Source organism: Physella acuta, unplaced genomic scaffold, assembly GCF_028476545.2.
Source record: "Physella acuta isolate Inbredline_101_S28 unplaced genomic scaffold, ASM2847654v3 ptg000385l, whole genome shotgun sequence".
Taxonomy (NCBI): Eukaryota; Metazoa; Mollusca; class Gastropoda; family Physidae; genus Physella; species Physella acuta.
The window spans coordinates 395,223-419,214 of NW_026731904.1; the positions used below are offsets into that span (position 1 = coordinate 395,223).

At 43.1% G+C, this 23,992-nt stretch overlaps 1 protein-coding gene across 4 annotated transcripts in view; it reads left to right on the plus strand.

Moving 5' to 3' along the window:
* LOC131942048 (tyrosine-protein phosphatase non-receptor type 4) overlaps positions 1-17,384 on the plus strand; it is a 172,178-nt gene extending 154,794 nt beyond the window's left edge. For all 4 annotated transcript variants that reach the window (XM_059301720.1, XM_059301722.1, XM_059301723.1 and 1 more), the window contains 3 exons: positions 2,939-3,074; positions 15,019-15,064; positions 16,617-17,384. In XM_059301720.1, coding sequence (XP_059157703.1) covers positions 2,939-3,074; positions 15,019-15,064; positions 16,617-16,654 — 220 coding nt within the window. In that variant the 3' untranslated portion in view covers positions 16,655-17,384. The remainder of the gene's footprint in view (positions 1-2,938; positions 3,075-15,018; positions 15,065-16,616) is intronic.
* The last annotated feature ends 6,608 nt before the right edge of the window (positions 17,385-23,992 follow it).

A 23,992-nucleotide genomic window follows, 5' to 3' on the forward strand; every position in this document is an offset into this window, starting at 1 on the left:
TCTTAGCATCAAACTGTGAATGTACAGGTCTTTCCATTCTTAGCATCAAACTGTGAATGTACAGGTCTTTCCATTCTTAGCATCAAACTGTGAATGTACAGGTCTTTCCATTCTTAGCATCAAACTGTGAATGTACAGGTCTTTCCATTCTTAGCATCAAACTGTGAATGTACAGGTCTTTCCATTCTTAGCATCTAACTGTGAATGTACAGGTCTTTCCATTCTTAGCATCAAACTGTGAATGTACAGGTCTTTCCATTCTTAGCATCAAACTGTGAATGTACAGGTCTTTCCATTCTTAGCATCAAACTGTGAATGTACAGGTCTTTCCATTCTTAGCTTCCCATCAAACTGTGAATGTACAGGTCTTTCCATTCTTAGCATCAAACTGTGAATGTACAGGTCTTTCCATTCTTAGCATCAAACTGTGAATGTACAGGTCTTTCCATTCTTAGCATCAAACTGTGAATGTACAGGTCTTTCCATTCTTAGCATCAAACTGTGAATGTACAGGTCTTTCCATTCTTAGCTCACATCAAACTGTAAATGCATAGGTCTTTCCATTCTTAGCTCACATCAAACTGTAAATGTATAGGTCTTTCCATTCTTAGCTCACATCAAACTGTAAATGTACAGGTCTTTCCATTCTTTGCCTCACCCAATCCTCACCCAACCCTCACCCAACCCTCACCTACCCTCACCCAACCCTTACCTAACCCTCACCTCCCCTCACCCAACCCTTACCTAACCCTCACCTCCCCTCACCCAACCTTTATCTAACCCTCACCTCCCCTCACCCAACCCTCTCCCAACCCTCACCCAACCCTCACCTACCCTCACCCAACTCTTACCTAACCCTCACCTCCCCTCACCCAACCCTTACCTAACCCTCACCTCCCCTCACCCAACCCTCTCCCAACCCTCACCGAACCCTTTCCTAACCCTCACCTAACCCTCACCCAACCCTCACCCAACCCTTTCCTAACCGTCACCCAACCCTCACCCAACCCTCACCTACCCTCACCCAACCCTCACCCAACCCTCTTCTAACCCTCACCCAACCCTCACCAACCCTTACCTAACCCTCACCTCCCCTCACCCAACCCTCACCCAACCCTCACCTACCCCTCACCCCCCAACCCTCACCTACCCCTCACCCAACCTTCACCTACCCCTCACCCAACCCTCTTCTAACCCTCACCCAACCCTCACCCAACCCTCACCTACCCCTCACCCAACCCTCACCTACCCCTCACCACCCCTCACCCAACCCTCACCTAACCCTCACCCAACCCTCACCTACCCTCACCAACCCTCACCTACCCTCACCCAACCCTCACCCAACCCTCACCTACCCTCACCCAACCCTCACCCAACCCTCACCTACCCTCACCTAACCCTCACCTACCCTCACCTACCCTCACCCAACCCTCACCTACCCTCACCTACCCTCACCCAACCCTCACCCAACCCTCACCTACCCTCACCCAACCCTCACCTACCCTCACCAACCCTCACCTACCCTCACCTAACCCTCACCTACCCTCACCCAACCCTCACCCAACCCTCACCTACCCTCACCTACCCTCACCCAACCCTCACCCAACCCTCACCTACCCTCACCCAACCCTCACCTACCCTCACCAACCCTCACCTACCCTCACCTAACCCTCACCTACCCTCACCCAACCCTCACCTACCCTCACCCAACCCTCACCCAACCGCACCTACCCTCACCCAACCCTCACCCAACCCTCACCTACCCTCACCCAACCCTCACCCAACCTTCACCTACCCTCACCAACCCTCACCTACCCTCACCTACCCTCACCTACCCTCACCTACCCCCCACCCAACCCTCACCTACCCTCACCCAACCCTCACCTACCCTCACCCAACCCTCACCTACCCTCACCTACCCTCACCCAACCCTCACCTACCCTCACCCAACCCTCACACAACCCTCACCAACCCTCACCCAACCCTCACCTACCCTCACACAACCCTCACACAACCCTCACCCAACCCTCACCCAACCCTCACCAACCCTCACCCAACCCTCACCTAACCCTCACCTACCCCTCACCTACCCTCACCAACCCTCACCCAACCCTCACCCAACCCTCACCTACCCTCACCTACCCTCACCTACCCTCACCTACCCTCACCCAACCCTCACCCAACCCTTACCTACCCTCACCCAACCCTCACCAACCCTCACCCAACCCTCACCTAACCCTCACCTACCCCTCACCTACCCTCACCAACCCTCACCCAACCCTCACCTACCCTCACCCAACCCTCACCCAACCCTCACCCAACCCTCACCTACCCTCACCCAACCCTCACCCAACCCTCACCTACCCTCACCTACCCTCACCTACCCTCACCTACCCTCACCTACCCTCACCCAACCCTCACCTACCCTCACCTACCCTCACGCAACCCTCACGCAACCCTCACCTACCCTCACCTACCCTCACCCAACCCTCACCTACCCTCACCTACCCTCACCCAACCCTCACCCAACCCTCACCTACCCTCACCCAACCCTCACCTACCCTCACCTACCCTCACCCAACCCTCACCCAACCCTCACCCAACCCTCACCTACCCTCACCCAACCCTCACCTACCCTCACCTACCCTCACCCAACCCTCACCCAACCCTCACCTACCCTCACCCAACCCTCACCTACCCTCACCCAACCCTCACCTACCCTCACCCAACCCTCACCTACCCTCACCCAACCCTCACCCAACCCTCACCCAACCCTCACCAACCCTCACCAACCCTCACCAACCCTCACCAACCCTCACCCAACCCTCACCCAACCCTCACCCAACCCTCACCTACCCTCACACAACCCTCACCAACCCTCACCCAACCCTCACCCAACCCTCACCAACCCTCACCAACCTAAACCTTGAATTTACAGTGCTGGCATTGGTAGGACAGGAGTGCTCATCACCATGGAAACCGCAATGTGTCTTATTGAATCCAGCCAACCAGTTGACCCCCTGAGTATTGTCAGACAAATGAGAGACCAGCGTGCTATGCTCATTCAAACATCTGTAAGTTAGATTTCTACTCTCATTCAAACATCTGTAAGTTAGATTTCTACTCTCATTCTAACATCTGTAAGTTAGATTTCTACTCTCATTCAAACATCTGTAAGTTAGATCACCACATTGGGGCGGATATTTCTTCAGCGCACCGCACTGCCCGCAGGTGTTGGTAGCCCTTTGGTGCGAATATGGATATTCACAAAAATTAAATTACAGTAAAAAAAAAAATTGAGAGCCAACGCTGTCATGAACATCCGCCCAGACATCTCCCCTCCCCGAACCCAAGGCTTCATTTAAACCTCCGCCAAACAACACGTTTTCTTGGCCGTCCATGCCCAGGGAGAGACTTCCAAAATCTATAGCGATGACGGACTGACACACTACCACCAGCGTTATATTTTATATATATATATATATATATATATATATATATATATATATATATATATATATATATGTAAATGGGGGGATGACTTTTTTACGGGGTGGCCTTTTTTTCTAGTTCCACCACAGACTGAAAGACAGAGCCATTATTTACATAGCTACAGCCCAAACTGGGAGCCAGAGATAGAAAGTGTAGACAGAGTAGTTGAGTGATCAGTCCTATGGGTTAGATGAGACAGAGTAGTTGAGTGATCAGTCCTATGGGTTAGATGAGACAGAGTAGTTGAGTGATCAGTCCTATGGTTAGATGAGACAGAGTAGTTGAGTGATCAGTCCTATGGTTAGATGAGACAGAGTAGTTGAGTGATCAGTCCTAGGGTTAGATGAGACAGAGTAGTTGAGTGATCAGTCCTAGGGTTAGATGAGACAGAGTAGTTGAGTGATCAGTCCTAGGGTTAGATGAGACAGAGTAGTTGAGTGATCATTCCTAGGGTTAGATGAGACAGAGTAGTTGAGTGATCAGTCCTAGGGTTAGATGAGACAGAGTAGTTGAGTGATCAGTCCTATGGGTTAGATGAGACAGAGTAGTTGAGTGATCAGTCCTAGGGTTAGATGAGACAGAGTAGTTGAGTGATCAGTCCTAGGGTTAGATGAGACAGAGTAGTTGAGTGATCAGTCCTATGGTTAGATGAGACAGAGTAGTTGAGTGATCAGTCCTATGGTTAGATGAGACAGAGTAGTTGAGTGATCAGTCCTAGGGTTAGATGAGACAGAGTAGTTGAGTGATCATTCCTAGGGTTAGATGAGACAGAGTAGTTGAGTGATCAGTCCTAGGGTTAGATGAGACAGAGTAGTTGAGTGATCAGTCCTATGGGTTAGATGAGACAGAGTAGTTGAGTGATCAGTCCTAGGGTTAGATGAGACAGAGTAGTTGAGTGATCAGTCCTAGGGTTAGATGAGACAGAGTAGTTGAGTGATCAGTCCTAGGGTTAGATGAGACAGAGTAGTTGAGTGATCAGTCCTAGGGTTAGATGAGACAGAGTAGTTGAGTGATCAGTCCTAGGGTTAGATGAGACAGAGTAGTTGAGTGATCAGTCCTAGGGTTAGATGAGACAGAGTAGTTGAGTGATCAGTCCTAGGGTTAGATGAGACAGAGTAGTTGAGTGATCAGTCCTAGGGTTAGATGAGACAGAGTAGTTGAGTGATCAGTCCTAGGGTTAGATGAGACAGAGTAGTTGAGTGATCAGTCCTAGGGTTAGATGAGACAGAGTAGTTGAGTGATCAGTCCTAGGGTTAGATGAGACAGAGTAGTTGAGTGATCAGTCCTAGGGTTAGATGAGACAGAGTAGTTGAGTGATCAGTCCTAGAGTTAGATGAGACAGTAGTTGAGTGATCAGTCCTAGGGTTAGATAAGACAGTGTAGTTGAGTGATCAGTCCTAGGGTTAGATGAGACAGAGTAGTTGAGTGATCAGTCCTAGAGTTAGATGAGACAGTAGTTGAGTGATCAGTCCTAGGGTTAGATGAGACAGAGTAGTTGAGTGATCAGTCCTAGGGGTTAGATAAGACAGAGTAGTTGAGTGATCAGTCCTAGGGTTAGATGAGACAGAGTAGTTGAGTGATCAGTCCTATGGGTTAGATGAGACAGAGTAGTTGAGTGATCAGTCCTAGGGTTAGATAAGACAGAGTAGTTGAGTGATCAGTCCTAGGGTTAGATGAGACAGAGTAGTTGAGTGATCAGTCCTATGGGTTAGATAAGACAGAGTAGTTGAGTGATCAGTCCTAGGGTTAGATGAGACAGAGTAGTTGAGTGATCAGTCCTATGGGTTAGATAAGACAGAGTAGTTGAGTGATCAGTCCTAGGGTTAGATGAGACAGAGTAGTTGAGTGATCAGTCCTATGGGTTAGATAAGACAGAGTAGTTGAGTGATCAGTCCTAGGGTTAGATGAGACAGAGTAGTTGAGTGATCAGTCCTATGGGTTAGATGAGACAGAGTAGTTGAGTGATCAGTCCTAGGGTTAGATGAGAGAGAGTAGTTGAGTGATCAGTCCTAGGGTTAGATGAGACAGAGTAGTTGAGTGATCAGTCCTAGGGGTTAGATAAGACAGAGTAGTTGAGTGATCAGTCCTAGGGGTTAGATAAGACAGAGTAGTTGAGTGATCAGTCCTAGGGTTAGATGAGACAGAGTAGTTGAGTGATCAGTCCTATGGGTTAGATGAGACAGAGTAGTTGAGTGATCAGTCCTATGGGTTAGATGAGACAGAGTAGTTGAGTGATCAGTCCTAGGGTTAGATAAGACAGAGTAGTTGAGTGATCAGTCCTAGGGTTAGATGAGACAGAGTAGTTGAGTGATCAGTCCTAGGGTTAGATGAGACAGAGTAGTTGAGTGATCAGTCCTAGGGTTAGATGAGACAGAGTAGTTGAGTGATCAGTCCTAGGGTTAGATGAGACAGAGTAGTTGAGTGATCAGTCCTAGGGTTAGATGAGACAGAGTAGTTGAGTGATCAGTCCTATGGGTTAGATGAGACAGAGTAGTTGAGTGATCAGTCCTAGGGTTAGATGAGACAGAGTAGTTGAGTGATCAGTCCTATGGGTTAGATGAGACAGAGTAGTTGAGTGATCAGTCCTATGGGTTAGATAAGACAGAGTAGTTGAGTGATCAGTCTTAGGGTTAGATAAGACAGAGTAGTTGTGTGATCAGTCCTATGGGTTAGATAAGACAGAGTAGTTGAGTGATCAGTCCTAGGGTTAGATGAGACAGAGTAGTTGAGTGATCAGTCCTAGGGTTAGATGAGACAGAGTAGTTGAGTGATCAGTCCTATGGGTTAGATGAGACAGAGTAGTTGAGTGATCAGTCCTATGGGTTAGATAAGACAGAGTAGTTGAGTGATCAGTCCTAGGGTTAGATAAGACAGAGTAGTTGAGTGATCAGTCCTATGGGTTAGATAAGACAGAGTAGTTGAGTGATCAGTCCTAGGGTTAGATGAGACAGAGTAGTTGAGTGATCAGTCCTAGGGTTAGATGAGACAGAGTAGTTGAGTGATCAGTCCTAGGGTTAGATGAGACAGAGTAGTTGAGTGATCAGTCCTATGGGTTAGATAAGACAGAGTAGTTGAGTGATCAGTCCTAGGGTTAGATAAGACAGAGTAGTTGAGTGATCAGTCCTATGGGTTAGATAAGACAGAGTAGTTGAGTGATCAGTCCTAGGGTTAGATAAGACAGAGTAGTTGAGTGATCAGTCCTATGGGTTAGATAAGACAGAGTAGTTGAGTGATCAGTCCTATGGGTTAGATGAGACAGAGTAGTTGAGTGATCAGTCCTAGGGTTAGATGAAACAGAGTAGTTGAGTGATCAGTCCTATGGGTTAGATAAGACAGAGTAGTTGAGTGATCAGTCCTATGGGTTAGATGAGACAGAGTAGTTGAGTGATCAGTCCTAGGGTTAGATAAGACAGAGTAGTTGAGTGATCAGTCCTAGGGTTAGATGAGACAGAGTAGTTGAGTGATCAGTCCTAGGGTTAGATGAGACAGAGTAGTTGAGTGATCAGTCCTTGGGTTAGATGAGACAGAGTAGTTGAGTGATCAGTCCTAGGGTTAGATGAGACAGTAGTTGAGTGATCAGTCAATCGTGCCTTAACACTCGAGATCGTTGGGACATCACAGTTGATGTTCTGATAATTGCTGCCAGTCCAGTCTGCCCCTTGGTCTCCGCTATACAATGTCATCTTTATCTCCCCCCTCCTGGCACATTGCCCTGTATTTGATTGGCCCTTGGCTTGAGTGGCATGCCCTTACCATCTCAGTTGTTGAGTTATGACTCTGTTTAATCTCAAATGGACCATACCCATTGTTGATCTTTTCATCAACCTCTTCATTTGTAATGTGATCTCTGTATCATATACTATATATGTATATATTAAATATGCATTTTATATGTAGACATGTATATATAAATGATGGAAAACAATTGAACCCCCCCCCCTCCACCCCCAAAGAGACAATCCTGGCTATGCCACTGGTTAGGATTAATTAATAAGAAAATAATAATGATTCTTATCAGAATTTGAACTGAATTAAAGAAATAAGTATCTTTTGTAGCCATTTCTGTAGGATGTAATGAGCACTGTGTTAAATTACTTATCAGCCTATTGAGATAGTGGCAGTGGTTTTCTTTTTAATCCGTCAATGCCATTAAGCACTGGATAATGACAATGTCTTAAAATATTTAGACCTAAACCTTAGCAAATGTAAACATTCTTTAGTCGGCACTGAATGATGACAATGTCTTAAAATATTTAGACCTAAACTTTAGCAAATGTAAACATTCTTTAGTCAGCACTGAATGATGACAATGTCTTCAAATATTTAGACCTAAACCTTAGCAAATGTAAACATTCTTTAGTCGGCACTGAATGATGACAATGTCTTAAAATATTTAGACCTAAACTTTAGCAAATGTAAACATTCTTTAGTCGGCACTGAATGATGACAATGTCTTCAAATATTTAGACCTAAACCTTAGCAAATGTAAACATTCTTTAGTCGGCACTGAATGATGACAATGTGTTCCACTCTGCCATCTGACCTGAAAAAAAAACACCTCAGCCCAGACACCGACCTAAATTACCTCAGCCCAGACACTGACCTAAATTACCTCAGCCCAGACACTGACCTAAATTACCTCAGCCCAGACACCGACCTAAATTACCTCAGCCCAGACACCGACCTAAATTACTTCAGCCCAGACACTGACCTAAATTACCTCAGCCCAGACACCGACCTAAATTACCTCAGCCCAGTAACCGACCTAAATTACCTCAGCCCAGACACTGACCTAAATTACCTCAGCCCAGACACTGACCTAAATTACCTCAGCCCAGACACCGACCTAAATTACCTCAGCCCAGACACTGACCTAAATTACCTCAGCCCAGACACTGACCTAAATTACCTCAGCCCAGACACCGACCTAAATTACCTCAGCCCAGACACCGACCTAAATTACCTCAGCCCAGACACTGACCTAAATTACCTCAGCCCAGACACTGACCTAAATTACCTCAGCCCAGACACCGACCTAAATTACCTCAGCCCAGACACCGACCTAAATTACCTCAGCCCAGACACTGACCTAAATTACCTCAGCCCAGACACCGACCTAAATTACCTCAGCCCAGACACCGACCTAAATTACCTCAGCCCAGACACCGACCTAAATTACCTCAACCCAGACACTGACCTAAATTACCTCAGCCCAGACACTGACCTAAATTACCTCAGCCCAGACACTGACCTAAATTACCTCAGCCCAGACACCGACCTAAATTACCTCAGCCCAGACACTGACCTAAATTACCTCAGCCCAGACACCTCAACCCAGACACTGACCTAAATTACCTCAGCCCAGACACCGACCTAAATTACCTCAGCCCAGACACTGACCTAAATTACCTCAGCCCAGACACTGACCTAAATTACCTCAGCCCAGACACCTCAGCCCAGACACCGACCTAAATTACCTCAGCCCAGACACCGACCTAAATTACCTCAACCCAGACACCGACCTAAATTACCTCAGCCCAGACACTGACCTAAATTACCTCAGCCCAGACACCGACCTAAATTACCTCAGCCCAGACACCGACCTAAATTACCTCAACCCAGACACTGACCTAAATTACCTCAACCCAGACACTGACCTAAATTACCTCAGCCCAGACACTGACCTAAATTACCTCAGCCCAGACACTGACCTAAATTACCTCAGCCCAGACACCTCAACCCAGACACTGACCTAAATTACCTCAGCCCAGACACTGACCTAAATTACCTCAGCCCAGACACCGACCTAAATTACCTCAGCCCAGACACTGACCTAAATTACCTCAACCCAGACACTGACCTAAATTACCTCAACCCAGACACCGACCTAAATTACCTCAGCCCAGACACTGACCTAAATTACCTCAGCCCAGACACTGACCTAAATTACCTCAACCCAGACACTGACCTAAATTACCTCAACCCAGACACTGACCTAAATTACCTCAACCCAGACACTGACCTAAATTACCTCAGCCCAGACACTGACCTAAATTACCTCAGCCCAGACACTGACCTAAATTACCTCAGCCCAGACACCGACCTAAATTACCTCAGCCCAGACACTGACCTAAATTACCTCAGCCCAGACACTGACCTAAATTACCTCAACCCAGACACCGACCTAAATTACCTCAGCCCAGACACTGACCTAAATTACCTCAGCCCAGACACTGACCTAAATTACCTCAACCCAGACACCTCAACCCAGACACTGACCTAAATTACCTCAGCCCAGACACCGACCTAAATTACCTCAACCCAGACACTGACCTAAATTACCTCAGCCCAGACACTGACCTAAATTACCTCAACCCAGACACTGACCTAAATTACCTCAACCCAGACACTGACCTAAATTACCTCAACCCAGACACTGACCTAAATTACCTCAGCCCAGACACTGACCTAAATTACCTCAGCCCAGACACTGACCTAAATTACCTCAACCCAGACACCTCAACCCAGACACTGACCTAAATTACCTCAGCCCAGACACTGACCTAAATTACCTCAACCCAGACACTGACCTAAATTACCTCAGCCCAGACACCTCAACCCAGACACTGACCTAAATTACCTCAGCCCAGACACTGACCTAAATTACCTCAGCCCAGACACTGACCTAAATTACCTCAGCCCAGACACTGACCTAAATTACCTCAACCCAGACACTGACCTAAATTACCTCAACCCAGACACCTCAACCCAGACACTGACCTAAATTACCTCAACCCAGACACTGACCTAAATTACCTCAGCCCAGACACTGACCTAAATTACCTCAGCCCAGACACCGACCTAAATTACCTCAGCCCAGACACTGACCTAAATTACCTCAGCCCAGACACTGACCTAAATTACCTCAGCCCAGACACCTCAACCCAGACACTGACCTAAATTACCTCAGCCCAGACACTGACCTAAATTACCTCAGCCCAGACACTGACCTAAATTACCTCAGCCCAGACACCGACCTAAATTACCTCAGCCCAGACACTGACCTAAATTACCTCAGCCCAGACACTGACCTAAATTACCTCAACCCAGACACTGACCTAAATTACCTCAGCCCAGACACTGACCTAAATTACCTCAGCCCAGACACCTCAACCCAGACACTGACCTAAATTACCTCAGCCCAGACACTGACCTAAATTACCTCAGCCCAGACACTGACCTAAATTACCTCAACCCAGACACTGACCTAAATTACCTCAGCCCAGACACCTCAGCCCAGACACTGACCTAAATTACCTCAACCCAGACACTGACCTAAATTACCTCAACCCAGACACTGACCTAAATTACCTCAGCCCAGACACCTCAGCCCAGACACTGACCTAAATTACCTCAACCCAGACACTGACCTAAATTACCTCAACCCAGACACTGACCTAAATTACCTCAACCCAGACACTGACCTAAATTACCTCAACCCAGACACTGACCTAAATTACCTCAACCCAGACACTGACCTAAATTACCTCAACCCAGACACTGACCTAAATTACCTCAGCCCAGACACCTCAACCCAGACACTGACCTAAATTACCTCAACCCAGACACTGACCTAAATTACCTCAACCCAGACACTGACCTAAATTACCTCAACCCAGACACCTCAACCCAGACACTGACCTAAATTACCTCAGCCCAGACACTGACCTAAATTACCTCAACCCAGACACTGACCTAAATTACCTCAGCCCAGACACCTCAACCCAGACACTGACCTAAATTACCTCAGCCCAGACACTGACCTAAATTACCTCAGCCCAGACACTGACCTAAATTACCTCAGCCCAGACACTGACCTAAATTACCTCAGCCCAGACACTGACCTAAATTACCTCAGCCCAGACACTGACCTAAATTACCTCAACCCAGACACTGACCTAAATTACCTCAGCCCAGACACCGACCTAAATTACCTCAGCCCAGACACTGACCTAAATTACCTCAGCCCAGACACTGACCTAAATTACCTCAGCCCAGACACCTCAACCCAGACACTGACCTAAATTACCTCAGCCCAGACACTGACCTAAATTACCTCAACCCAGACACCTCAACCCAGACACTGACCTAAATTACCTCAGCCCAGACACTGACCTAAATTACCTCAGCCCAGACACTGACCTAAATTACCTCAGCCCAGACACCGACCTAAATTACCTCAGCCCAGACACTGACCTAAATTACCTCAGCCCAGACACTGACCTAAATTACCTCAGCCCAGACACTGACCTAAATTACCTCAACCCAGACACTGACCTAAATTACCTCAGCCCAGACACTGACCTAAATTACCTCAACCCAGACACTGACCTAAATTACCTCAGCCCAGACACCTCAACCCAGACACTGACCTAAATTACCTCAGCCCAGACACTGACCTAAATTACCTCAACCCAGACACTGACCTAAATTACCTCAGCCCAGACACCTCAACCCAGACACTGACCTAAATTACCTCAGCCCAGACACTGACCTAAATTACCTCAACCCAGACACTGACCTAAATTACCTCAGCCCAGACACTGACCTAAATTACCTCAACCCAGACACTGACCTAAATTACCTCAGCCCAGACACCTCAACCCAGACACTGACCTAAATTACCTCAGCCCAGACACTGACCTAAATTACCTCAGCCCAGACACTGACCTAAATTACCTCAACCCAGACACTGACCTAAATTACCTCAACCCAGACACCTCAACCCAGACACTGACCTAAATTACCTCAACCCAGACACTGACCTAAATTACCTCAGCCCAGACACTGACCTAAATTACCTCAGCCCAGACACCTCAACCCAGACACTGACCTAAATTACCTCAACCCAGACACTGACCTAAATTACCTCAACCCAGACACTGACCTAAATTACCTCAGCCCAGACACTGACCTAAATTACCTCAGCCCAGACACTGACCTAAATTACCTCAGCCCAGACACTGACCTAAATTACCTCAGCCCAGACACTGACCTAAATTACCTCAGCCCAGACACTGACCTAAATTACCTCAACCCAGACACTGACCTAAATTACCTCAGCCCAGACACTGACCTAAATTACCTCAGCCCAGACACCTCAACCCAGACACTGACCTAAATTACCTCAGCCCAGACACTGACCTAAATTACCTCAGCCCAGACACCGACCTAAATTACCTCAACCCAGACACTGACCTAAATTACCTCAGCCCAGACACTGACCTAAATTACCTCAACCCAGACACCGACCTAAATTACCTCAGCCCAGACACTGACCTAAATTACCTCAGCCCAGACACTGACCTAAATTACCTCAGCCCAGACACTGACCTAAATTACCTCAACCCAGACACCTCAACCCAGACACTGACCTAAATTACCTCAACCCAGACACCGACCTAAATTACCTCAGCCCAGACACTGACCTAAATTACCTCAGCCCAGACACCTCAACCCAGACACTGACCTAAATTTCCTCAGCCCAGACACTGACCTAAATTACCTCAGCCCAGACACCGACCTAAATTACCTCAGCCCAGACACTGACCTAAATTACCTCAACCCAGACACTGACCTAAATTACCTCAGCCCAGACACCTCAACCCAGACACTGACCTAAATTACCTCAGCCCAGACACCGACCTAAATTACCTCAGCCCAGACACCGACCTAAATTACCTCAGCCCACACACTGACCTAAATTACCTCAGCCCAGACACCGACCTAAATTACCTCAGCCCAGACACTGACCTAAATTACCTCAGCCCAGACACTGACCTAAATTACCTCAGCCCAGACACTGACCTAAATTACCTCAACCCAGACACTGACCTAAATTACCTCAGCCCAGACACCTCAACCCAGACACTGACCTAAATTACCTCAGCCCAGACACTGACCTAAATTACCTCAGCCCAGACACTGACCTAAATTACCTCAGCCCAGACACTGACCTAAATTACCTCAGCCCAGACACCTCAACCCAGACACTGACCTAAATTACCTCAGCCCAGACACCGACCTAAATTACCTCAGCCCAGACACTGACCTAAATTACCTCAGCCCAGACACTGACCTAAATTACCTCAGCCCAGACACTGACCTAAATTACCTCAACCCAGACACTGACCTTAATTACCTCAGCCCAGACACCTCAACCCAGACACTGACCTAAATTACCTCAGCCCAGACACTGACCTAAATTACCTCAGCCCAGACACTGACCTAAATTACCTCAGCCCAGACACTGACCTTAATTACCTCAGCCCAGACACCTCAACCCAGACACTGACCTAAATTACCTCAGCCCAGACACTGACCTAAATTACCTCAGCCCAGACACTGACCTAAATTACCTCAGCCCAGACACTGACCTAAATTACCTCAGCCCAGACACCTCAACCCAGACACCGACCTAAATTACCTCAGCCCAGACACTGACCTAAATTACCTCAGCCCAGACACTGACCTAAATTACCTCAGCCCAGACACCGACCTAAATTACCTCAGCCCAGACACTGACCTAAATTACCTCAGCCCAGACACCGACCTAAATTACCTCAGCCCAGACACCGACCTAAATTACCTCAGCCCAGACACTGACCTAAATTACCTCAGCCCAGACACCGACCTAAATTACCTCAGCCCAGACACCGACCTAAATTACCTCAGCCCAGACACTGACCTAAATTACCTCAACCCAGACACTGACCTAAATTACCTCAGCCCAGACACCTCAACCCAGACACTGACCTAAATTACCTCAACCCAGACACTGACCTAAATTACCTCAGCCCAGACACCGACCTAAATTACCTCAGCCCAGACACTGACCTAAATTACCTCAACGCAGACACTGACCTAAATTACCTCAGCCCAGACACCGACCTAAATTACCTCAACCCAGACACTGACCTAAATTACCTCAGCCCAGACACTGACCTAAATTACCTCAGCCCAGACACCGACCTAAATTACCTCAGCCCAGACACCGACCTAAATTACCTCAGCCCAGACACTGACCTAAATTACCTCAGCCCAGACACCGACCTAAATTACCTCAGCCCAGACACTGACCTAAATTACCTCAGCCCAGACACTGACCTAAATTACCTCAGCCCAGACACCGACCTAAATTACCTCAGCCCAGACACTGACCTAAATTACCTCAACCCAGACACTGACCTAAATTACCTCAACCCAGACACCTCAACCCAGACACTGACCTAAATTACCTCAGCCCAGACACTGACCTAAATTACCTCAGCCCAGACACTGACCTAAATTACCTCAGCCCAGACACTGACCTAAATTACCTCAGCCCAGACACCGACCTAAATTACCTCAACCCAGACACTGACCTAAATTACCTTGTCCTTGAGGATGTATCTCGACCTTCTATCACTTGTATATTTCTGCTCATATGCAATTGATTTGATTACCCTTATTTCTCATCTATTTCAGAGTCAATATAAGTTTGTATGTGAAGCAATTTTACGAGTGTATAATGGTAAGCAGTTGTATTTATTTTTTTTTCTGATCAATTCACTTTGTAAAGTATTGCATCCAATTTGATGTAGAACCCTGTGAAAATAGTCTGGAATATTCAATTAATTAAATATTTTTAATGATGTCTTATTAAAAAGTATGTGGTGCCAATTTATGTTTGTCTTACGGAATTGAAACTTCAGGTTAAAATTAATGCTTCATTTAAATAAATAGAGTAGGCTTGAAAAGTCTATGTAATCATACTATACATTTTTTTTTTAAAAATATATTGCTAGCAGTAAAATAAAAGTTTTTAAAAATTAAAACTGTTTGGGAACATTGATTAAACTCTATATTTTTGTATTGAATATGAGCCATTAAAAAGCCATTTATAATTATTTTATCAATTCAAATATATATTTTTAAACAAAACGCCCTCAGTCCCTCCTTGAAGTCAACTTGAGTGGCCATGGAGAGAAAATCAGAACATTTGTTTTCCATGATAAAATACACAATAGTGGCCAATGGGGTATGGCCTAGTAGTTTATTTATATGAAATAATATAAAATACCCTTACGCCACAACACCCTGACTAAACTAATCCAAATTAAAATTAAAGTGTTTGCTAAATTACAATTATATTAATCGTTATTATTTGTTTGAATATTTTTAGCTGTAATAAAACCGGTATTCACTTTTTACTTACTTTATAAATGTTATAAAATATTCAAATTTGGTTGAAAAATATGCTTTCTGGCAACAACCATTTGCTACCAAGCCTATTGTAGCCTTTAATGCAAAAAAAAATCTTTAAATTTTATGCATTTGCAACTTTTTATATGAATTTTTTTTTTTTCAAGTTTAAGAATTTTTTTTGTTAAGTATTTTCTTGCGGCAGCGATGGTGGCACAAATTTGTATCAATGGCAACAATAAAGATAGAAGGCGTCTCCTCAAACTTGTTATTATCCATTAAGTCTAGATAATAGTTGGTTCATAGTGAAATATAATATTTTAGCAAATTCTAATCTGTACGTGACACTAAACACATTCAAGATGTAATCTGTACGTGACACTAAACACATTCAAGATGTAATCTTTACCTGATACTAAACACATTCAAGATGTAATCTGTACGTGACACTAAACACATTCAAGATGTAATCTGTACGTGACACTAAACACATTCAAGATGTAATCTGTACATGACACTAAACACATTCAAGATGTAATCTGTACGTGACACTAAACACATTCAAGATGTAATCTTTACTGTTTACAACTTACAGGGCAATATTATGTTGTGGTATCCTGGGTTATGTAATTTATAGATGGTGGGTTATGTAATGTATAAATTGTGTGTTATGTTATGTATAGGTGGTGGGTTATGTAATGTATAGATGGTGTGTTATGTTATGTATAGCTTGTGTGTTATGTTATGTATAGATGGTGGGTTATGTAATGTATAGATGGTGTGTTATGTTATGTAAAAACTTCAAGTGATGTCATACTATGTAAAGATATGTGATGTCAAGTTAGACAAACATGTCATGTCTTATTTTCTTTTGTTCACAGAAGGTCTAGTGAAACCCCATGAAGACTTTAGAAGATGAGATCCTGTCATAGATTGTTCAAAGGTCACAGTCTTAGCTGTATTTAAAGGTCACAGTCTTAGCTGTATTTAACTATTTAACCACCAACCAGTACACAGTGCCTGGCCCACCAACCAGTACACATTGCCTGGCCCACCAACCAGTACACATTGCCTGGCCCACCAACTAGTACACATTGCCTGGCCCACCAACCAGTACACATTGCCTGGCCCACCAACCAGTACACATTGCCTGGCCCACCAACCAGTACACATTGCCTGGCCCACCAACTACTAAACACATACACTGGCCCACCAACCAGTACACATTGCCTGGCCCACCAACCAGTACACATTGCCTGGCCCACCAACTACTAAACACATACACTGGCCCACCAACCAGTACACATTGCCTGGCCCACCAACCAGTACACATTGCCTGGCCCACCAACCAGTACACATTGCCTGGCCCACCAACCAGTACACATTGCCTGGCCCACCAACCAGTACACATTGCCTGGCCCACCAACCAGTACACATTGCCTGGCCCACCAACCAGTACACATTGCCTGGCCCACCAACCAGTACACATTGCCTGGCCCACCAACCAGTACACATTGCCTGGCCCACCAACCAGTACACATTGCCTGGCCCACCAACCAGTACACATTGCCTGGCCCACCAACCAGTACACATTGCCTGGCCCACCAACCAGTACACATTGCCTGGCCCACCAACCAGTACACATTGCCTGGCCCACCAACCAGTACACATTGCCTGGCCCACCAACCAGTACACATTGCCTGGCCCACCAACCAGTACACATTGCCTGGCCCACCAACCAGTACACTGGCAGACCTAAAAGAAATAATTTATTTGGCTATTTTAACTTCATAATTTTGGCCAGTAAGTTATAATGTGGATTTATTTTAAAACCCTAACCCTTGGCATAACTGTTGACCTGGATTCAGCATATAGTTGTAAATTTTGATGGTATGATGGAAACATATTGCTGTTATGGTTGGTATTGCTTGGATACAAAAAACAAAACGTGATCGGTGAAACATACTAGAGGTAGACATAAATTTCTCTTGGGCCAGTGTTGTACATTTTTAAATAGGATGATGTATGAAATGTTATATATATATATATATATATATATATATATATATATATATATATATATATATATATATATATATATATATATGAATGTCTATATAAATACATATTTGTGTGTGTATATATTTATATAAATATATCTGTATATGTAGATAGATATTTATACACATACATATATATATATATATATATATATATATATATATATATATATATATATATATATATATATATATATATGTATGTATGTATGTATACACACACATTTAATGACATTTTATTTAAGTATTGGACTATATATTTGTTAACTTATTGAATTGTGAGATAAAATGTAGTAAAAATGTAAAAATATAACATACTGGATTTTATTTTCCACAATGTTTGCATAACCAGATGTTTACCCAGGTACATAGGCAGTTATTGGCACATGCTAGCCTAAGTGTGGCACATGTGAATCTATTTGAAACGGGTGCTATCTAACATAGCCAGTGCTATCTAACATAGCCAGTGCTATCAAACATAGCCAGTGCTACCTAACATAGCCAGTGCTATCTAACATAGCCAGTGTTGTACTAGACTAGCATAAGTAGCCAGATCAGTTTGTAATACATTTTTAGGTTGGTTTTTTGTTGTTTTTTTTTTTGTTTTTTTTGCTGTATTTCTTAGAGCTAGGTTCTTTATTTATTTATGGATAGATTTCTTATTCATTAAAGCTAGGTCCCTTATTTATTATGGCTAGATTTCTAATTCATTAGAGCTAGGTTGGTTCAATCAAACTAAACCTTTGAATGAGATGCTGGAAAAGAAAACTTTTTGTGTTAACTACTGTTGGATGATTCTATTGTTATTGTACAGCTCTTTTAGAGCAAGGTCAAGGATGGAATCTCAAATTAATGCTTGTGTTGTTAGCTTAGTGAAAGAAATGCACTCTTTAAGATACAACTGGTGTGAAACTACTAATCTAAATGTGTATAAATGATGTGCTTTTATGTTTCCATTTGGTTCTATGTACTGGAACATGCTTATTGCTGTACAAACCTTTCAGAATGTTTTTATATGTAATAGGTCAAGATTTATATATATATTTGAATAGGTCAAGATTTATATATATATATGAATAGGTCAAGATTTATATATATATTTGATTGACATTGATCTTTTAAAAGTGACATTTTTTAATTTTATATTATTATGTTATCATCTTTTTAAAAAATGCTGTTCTTTGATACCATCAACCTATGTGTATGTGTATGCTTGATATTTGCATAGAATTCATTGTCTGTAGCTCTACTTGTTTGATTCCGTTTTGATACACAATGTACATGTTGTTAGGATTTATTTGCATATGATGTACATGATGCTATGATTCGTCTACTTATGATTTTTAAAGATTCTACAAGGTCCTTGTACCATGTTTACTTGCATCATTGTGAAGCAAACTGTGTCTAATGAACTGGAACGTGCTCCATAGAAAGATGTAACTGTATAATATTGAAACTAATTTATATTTGCTAAACAATGTATTCTTACATGGAATTGAATGCATTTTACAATAAGTATGATTGATACATGTCAGATGTTTACTACTTTACTCCCCATAACCACCCCTCTCCCCATAACCACCCCTCTCCCCATAACCGCCCCTCTCCCCATAACCTACTCACACTCCCTGACAGTCCCACTCCCTATGACCACCCCACATTCCCTGTTTGTCCAATTCCTTTCCCCCCCCCCCCCTCCCTCTTAACCCCCTCACCAGAGTTTCTTCCAAGCACAACATCTACCGCCCCCTAATGAAATAGAATTTATATAGAAAATATATACTTTTACCAGTGTCTGTCGTCCGTCCCCCACCCCCGGATAAAAAGTCTGGAAGAAGCACTGCTCCTCACAGCCCCATAACCGCCCCACCCCATGAATGCTACTCCAAGGATATAAATAATTATTCACTTAACTTTATTATGCGCTGTCATTGTGGACTTGCACATTTTCTCATTCCTTCACACAATTTGGGATCATTTTCTCAATCAATAAATTCATTATAAACATTGGAGTATCTTTTTATTTATACATATCTTGTGATTTTGCGTTCTGTTTTGGTGAGTCCTTGTTAGCAAATAAAATCTATTGTGTTGTTGAAGTTTCTCAGTGAAGAAAATATGTTTCTGTTTTTATTTACGCATTGTAATTAACACCAATTATTTACTCTAGAATCTAGTAGGCCTACTAAGTAATTTTTCCTGATGTGAAGCCAGTTTTAGATCTAGTTATTAAAAACTTAAGATTTAGTGAGAAAGTCTAATATTAAATATAAAATTATTGTAGGCCCTGGAGGTAAATGTCAATAACGGGGGGGGGGGGGGTAATTAGTAATCTCTAGAGCTAGGAGTAAGAGACAATTTTAGTCAAAGAATTGTTCCTTCTAACAATTTAGATCAGTATCTAGATCAAGATTTGCCAAATATGGAATTCCAGCATCATTTTTAAACCTGGAAGAAACGTGTTTGAAGTGTTTGTGTCTTCTAATTTGTGACAAAGCAATGAACAATGTTTGTTCAATTGTCTTTATTTTTTATTATTTTTTTTTGTATATTTAGAACACAGAAGACACTTCTTGTAATTTACTAGGTTTGTAGTTGATAGTATGTCTTATTTTTTATTTACTGATTTAAGCAAGGGTGAAGTTTAGATGACCTGTTTTTGTGACCTCAGCGTATGAAGAGATTGTGTTGTCTGACCCATGCTCAGCCGAAATCGGTATTATTAAAAGACAAAAACGTCTGAGGTGTGACGTCTTTTTGAATTTGGTGTCTATTTTTGGTGTGACGATAAGTGACAGACGTGATGGTTTTTTTTATGGATGACCCCCCCCCCCCCCCCCCAAAACCCAGTTATCCAAAGGATTACGGGTAGTCTAGTAGACTATTGAAAAATTAAGACTTTTTCAATGCTGGTGTACAAATTAAAATCTGACAATTAAAAATGTTAATTTTAAAACTATAGATCGTGTAGCAAACAATAGGTGAGGTTATAAGAAATTAAAGTAATAATCAAACAAGTGGGTTTTCATTTTTGAATGATGAGATTAGAACCGCTAAATAGCCCATGCTATAATCTTTTCGGCTGAAGCCATGCAAAGCTGCCAATAGCTGCAAAATGTGTTCAATGAGGCGGGTGGTGTGATAGTTCTCCATTACAAGAAACATCTCACACCTGTTTAATAGAGCAGTAAAACTTTCATGAGCATCTTAACAACAACAAATAAACCACACTAACCTCTAGAAATTAACAAACTACTACTAGTACTACACACTGATAATAACTCAAGTTAAGCTATATCTAGATCTTTCTTTTATATAGCACGTTACTGTTAATATATTAGTTTAGTGTGTAATTGGTGAACGGAAAAAACACAGAAAAAGGTCACAGTATTTGTTATGGAACAAAGACACAAAGGAAAATTTTATTGTAAAAACAGAGGGGTCCGTAATTTGTTACGGTGTGGGGTCCGTAATTTGTTACGGTGTGGGATCCGTAATTTGTTACGGTGTGGGTTGAGGGGGGGGGGGGGGGTTCAGATGGTGCGACGTCACACTTTTGCATTATAAAAAAGAAATGTTAGAAAACGAATTTTATACGTTGTAATAGATTGAGATAATTGTATTGGTATTATATTTATATTGCTATCTTGAGTGATGTCCCTTACTTGTGTCTCTCGTCACTTCCGTCTTGCCGGTTAACAATAAAAGCTGTTTACATGTTCATGGCTTCTGTCTCCGTTGTGTAATGCTTAATCTATCTCATTGGCGACGAAGGATAAACATCTACTAGAAAGAGCACCTACTTACGCAAAAAAGAGGTTTGCTAGAGCTTATTAGCTAATTATTTCTAGAATTATGGCGCTGTATGGCCAAATAAAAGAATTTGATGCGAATGATGAAATCATTCAAGATTACCTAGAGAGGTTAAGCTTTTACCTAGAAGCTAACGACGTGACGATAGAAGCCAAAAAGAGAGCTGTTTTGTTAACAGTCATAGGGCCTCAACAATTTAGGCTACTAAAGGACTTATGCGCACCAGCTAGTCTAATTACCAAGAGCTTTAACGAGCTGAGCAAAGTGCTAACAGACCACCATGCGCCTGTACCATCAAAGTTTCTATGTCGAGCTAGATTTGACAGTAGGACTCGTCAGCCAAACGAGTCAATATCAGAATATGTTGCTGCTTTACGTCATCTAAGTGAATTTTGTGAATTCGGAGACACGCTGTCTGACAGATTATGTGAAAGGTTTGTGACAGGTGTAAACAGCCCTGATATTCAAAGAAGGTTGTTGCTCGAGTCAGATCTAACATTAGAAAAAGCAATACAACTTGCAACTTCATTCCAGCAGTCATCAGATGCGGCGAAATCTCTAACGCCTTCAGGGATCCATGCAGTAAACAGCAGGTTAGTCAATAAACATCAACCCCATCAGAGCATTCCAACTTATGCTAAACAGCCTGCTCGTTCAAATCCTAGATCTAAATCTAGTAATAATTATCAAAAATGTCATCGATGCAAAGGTCCCCATGCATCTCATCGATGCAAGTTCAAGTCTGCAACTTGTTATAAGTGCAGTAAGCAAGGTCACATTGCCAAGGCCTGCTTTGCAAAGTCTTCGTCTGTTGCTAAATCTAGCCAGTCAAGACAGTACCGCAACCAAAGGCAGCACTATGTTAACTCTCACCAAGACTACCTAACCCAACCAATGAACCACTCTACCTGTGAAAATGCTCAAATTGATTTGCAGCCGGATTTCAACCTGTTCTCTGTTAAATCAATAAGTCATGCTCCCATCAATGTACAAGTTAATATCAACGGTAAGAGCATCAGCTTCCAACTTGACACTGGAGCATCTCTAACAGTCATAACAAAGAAAGATTTTGACGCTGTCACAGGAGGATCAGTGCCTCTACAGCCATGTCACAAGTGTCTAACAACATACACTGGTGACAATGTTCCGGTAATAGGAGAGTGTATGGTTCATGTAAGTTATAATGGTCAAAGTGTTAAACTTCCTCTTCTTGTGGTTGAAGGAAATGGACCGCCATTACTGGGTAGGAACTGGTTAAGTGATCTTAAGTTAAATTGGGAGAGTATTTGTTCATTGAAGAATGTAAAAGAATCTAGTCTTACTTCACTAGATAAAGTAATATCTGAAAATAAATGTGTTTTTGGTAACTCTGGATTACTAAATGATAGAACAGTGAAGTTAAGCATTGAAGATACAAATCCAAGATACTGCAAAGCTAGAGTTCCACCTTATGCAATGAGGAATAAAATTGAAAATGAGCTAAGTAGATTGGAATCTAATGGCATTATAAAGAAGGTAGACTATTCCGATTGGGCGACACCCATTGTGCCAGTGTTAAAGAAGGATGGTTCTATAAGAATTTGTGGAGATTATAAAACTACACTGAATAAGCAAATAGAGCTAAATAGGTACCCTATTCCTAACATTGAGGAAATTTCTTTGAATTTGGCAGGAGGAGACAAATTCACTGAATTAGACTTTAGTCATGCTTACACTCAACTAGAACTGCATCCAGATTCAAAAGTCTATACGACAATAAACACACATAAAGGACTCTACCAATATGAAAGACTATGTTTTGGCATATCATCTAGCCCTGGAATTTTCCAAGCTGTCATGGACAGTATTTTTAAGGATATTCCAAATGTTTGTGTTTATTTTGACAATGTGTACATAACTGGTAAGAATGACACTGAACATCTTAAAACACTTGATAAAGTATTGAAAATTGTTGGTGAAAAAGGTTTAAAGATAAACAAAGATAAATGTCAATTCATGTTGACAGAAATTAGTTTTCTTGGTTATATATTAAGCAAGCAAGGCATCAGACCTCAACCTGAGAAAACAAAAGCCATTAAAGAAGCACCCAAACCTGAAAATACCCAACAACTAAGAGCTTTTTTGGGCTTGATAAATTACTATGCAAAGTTCATAGGGAATCTGTCTGGTAAACTATCACCACTGTACAAGCTGCTACAGAAAAATGCAACTTGGCACTGGAGTAAACAACAAGAAGCTGCTTTTAATACAGCAAAAGAGGCTTTGTCTGCTGACACCTTACTAACTCACTATGACCCAGGGAAAAGACTTGTATTGACATGTGATGCTTCACCAGATGGTGTAGGAGCAGTCTTGTCCCACATGGATGAGAAGGGTGACAGACC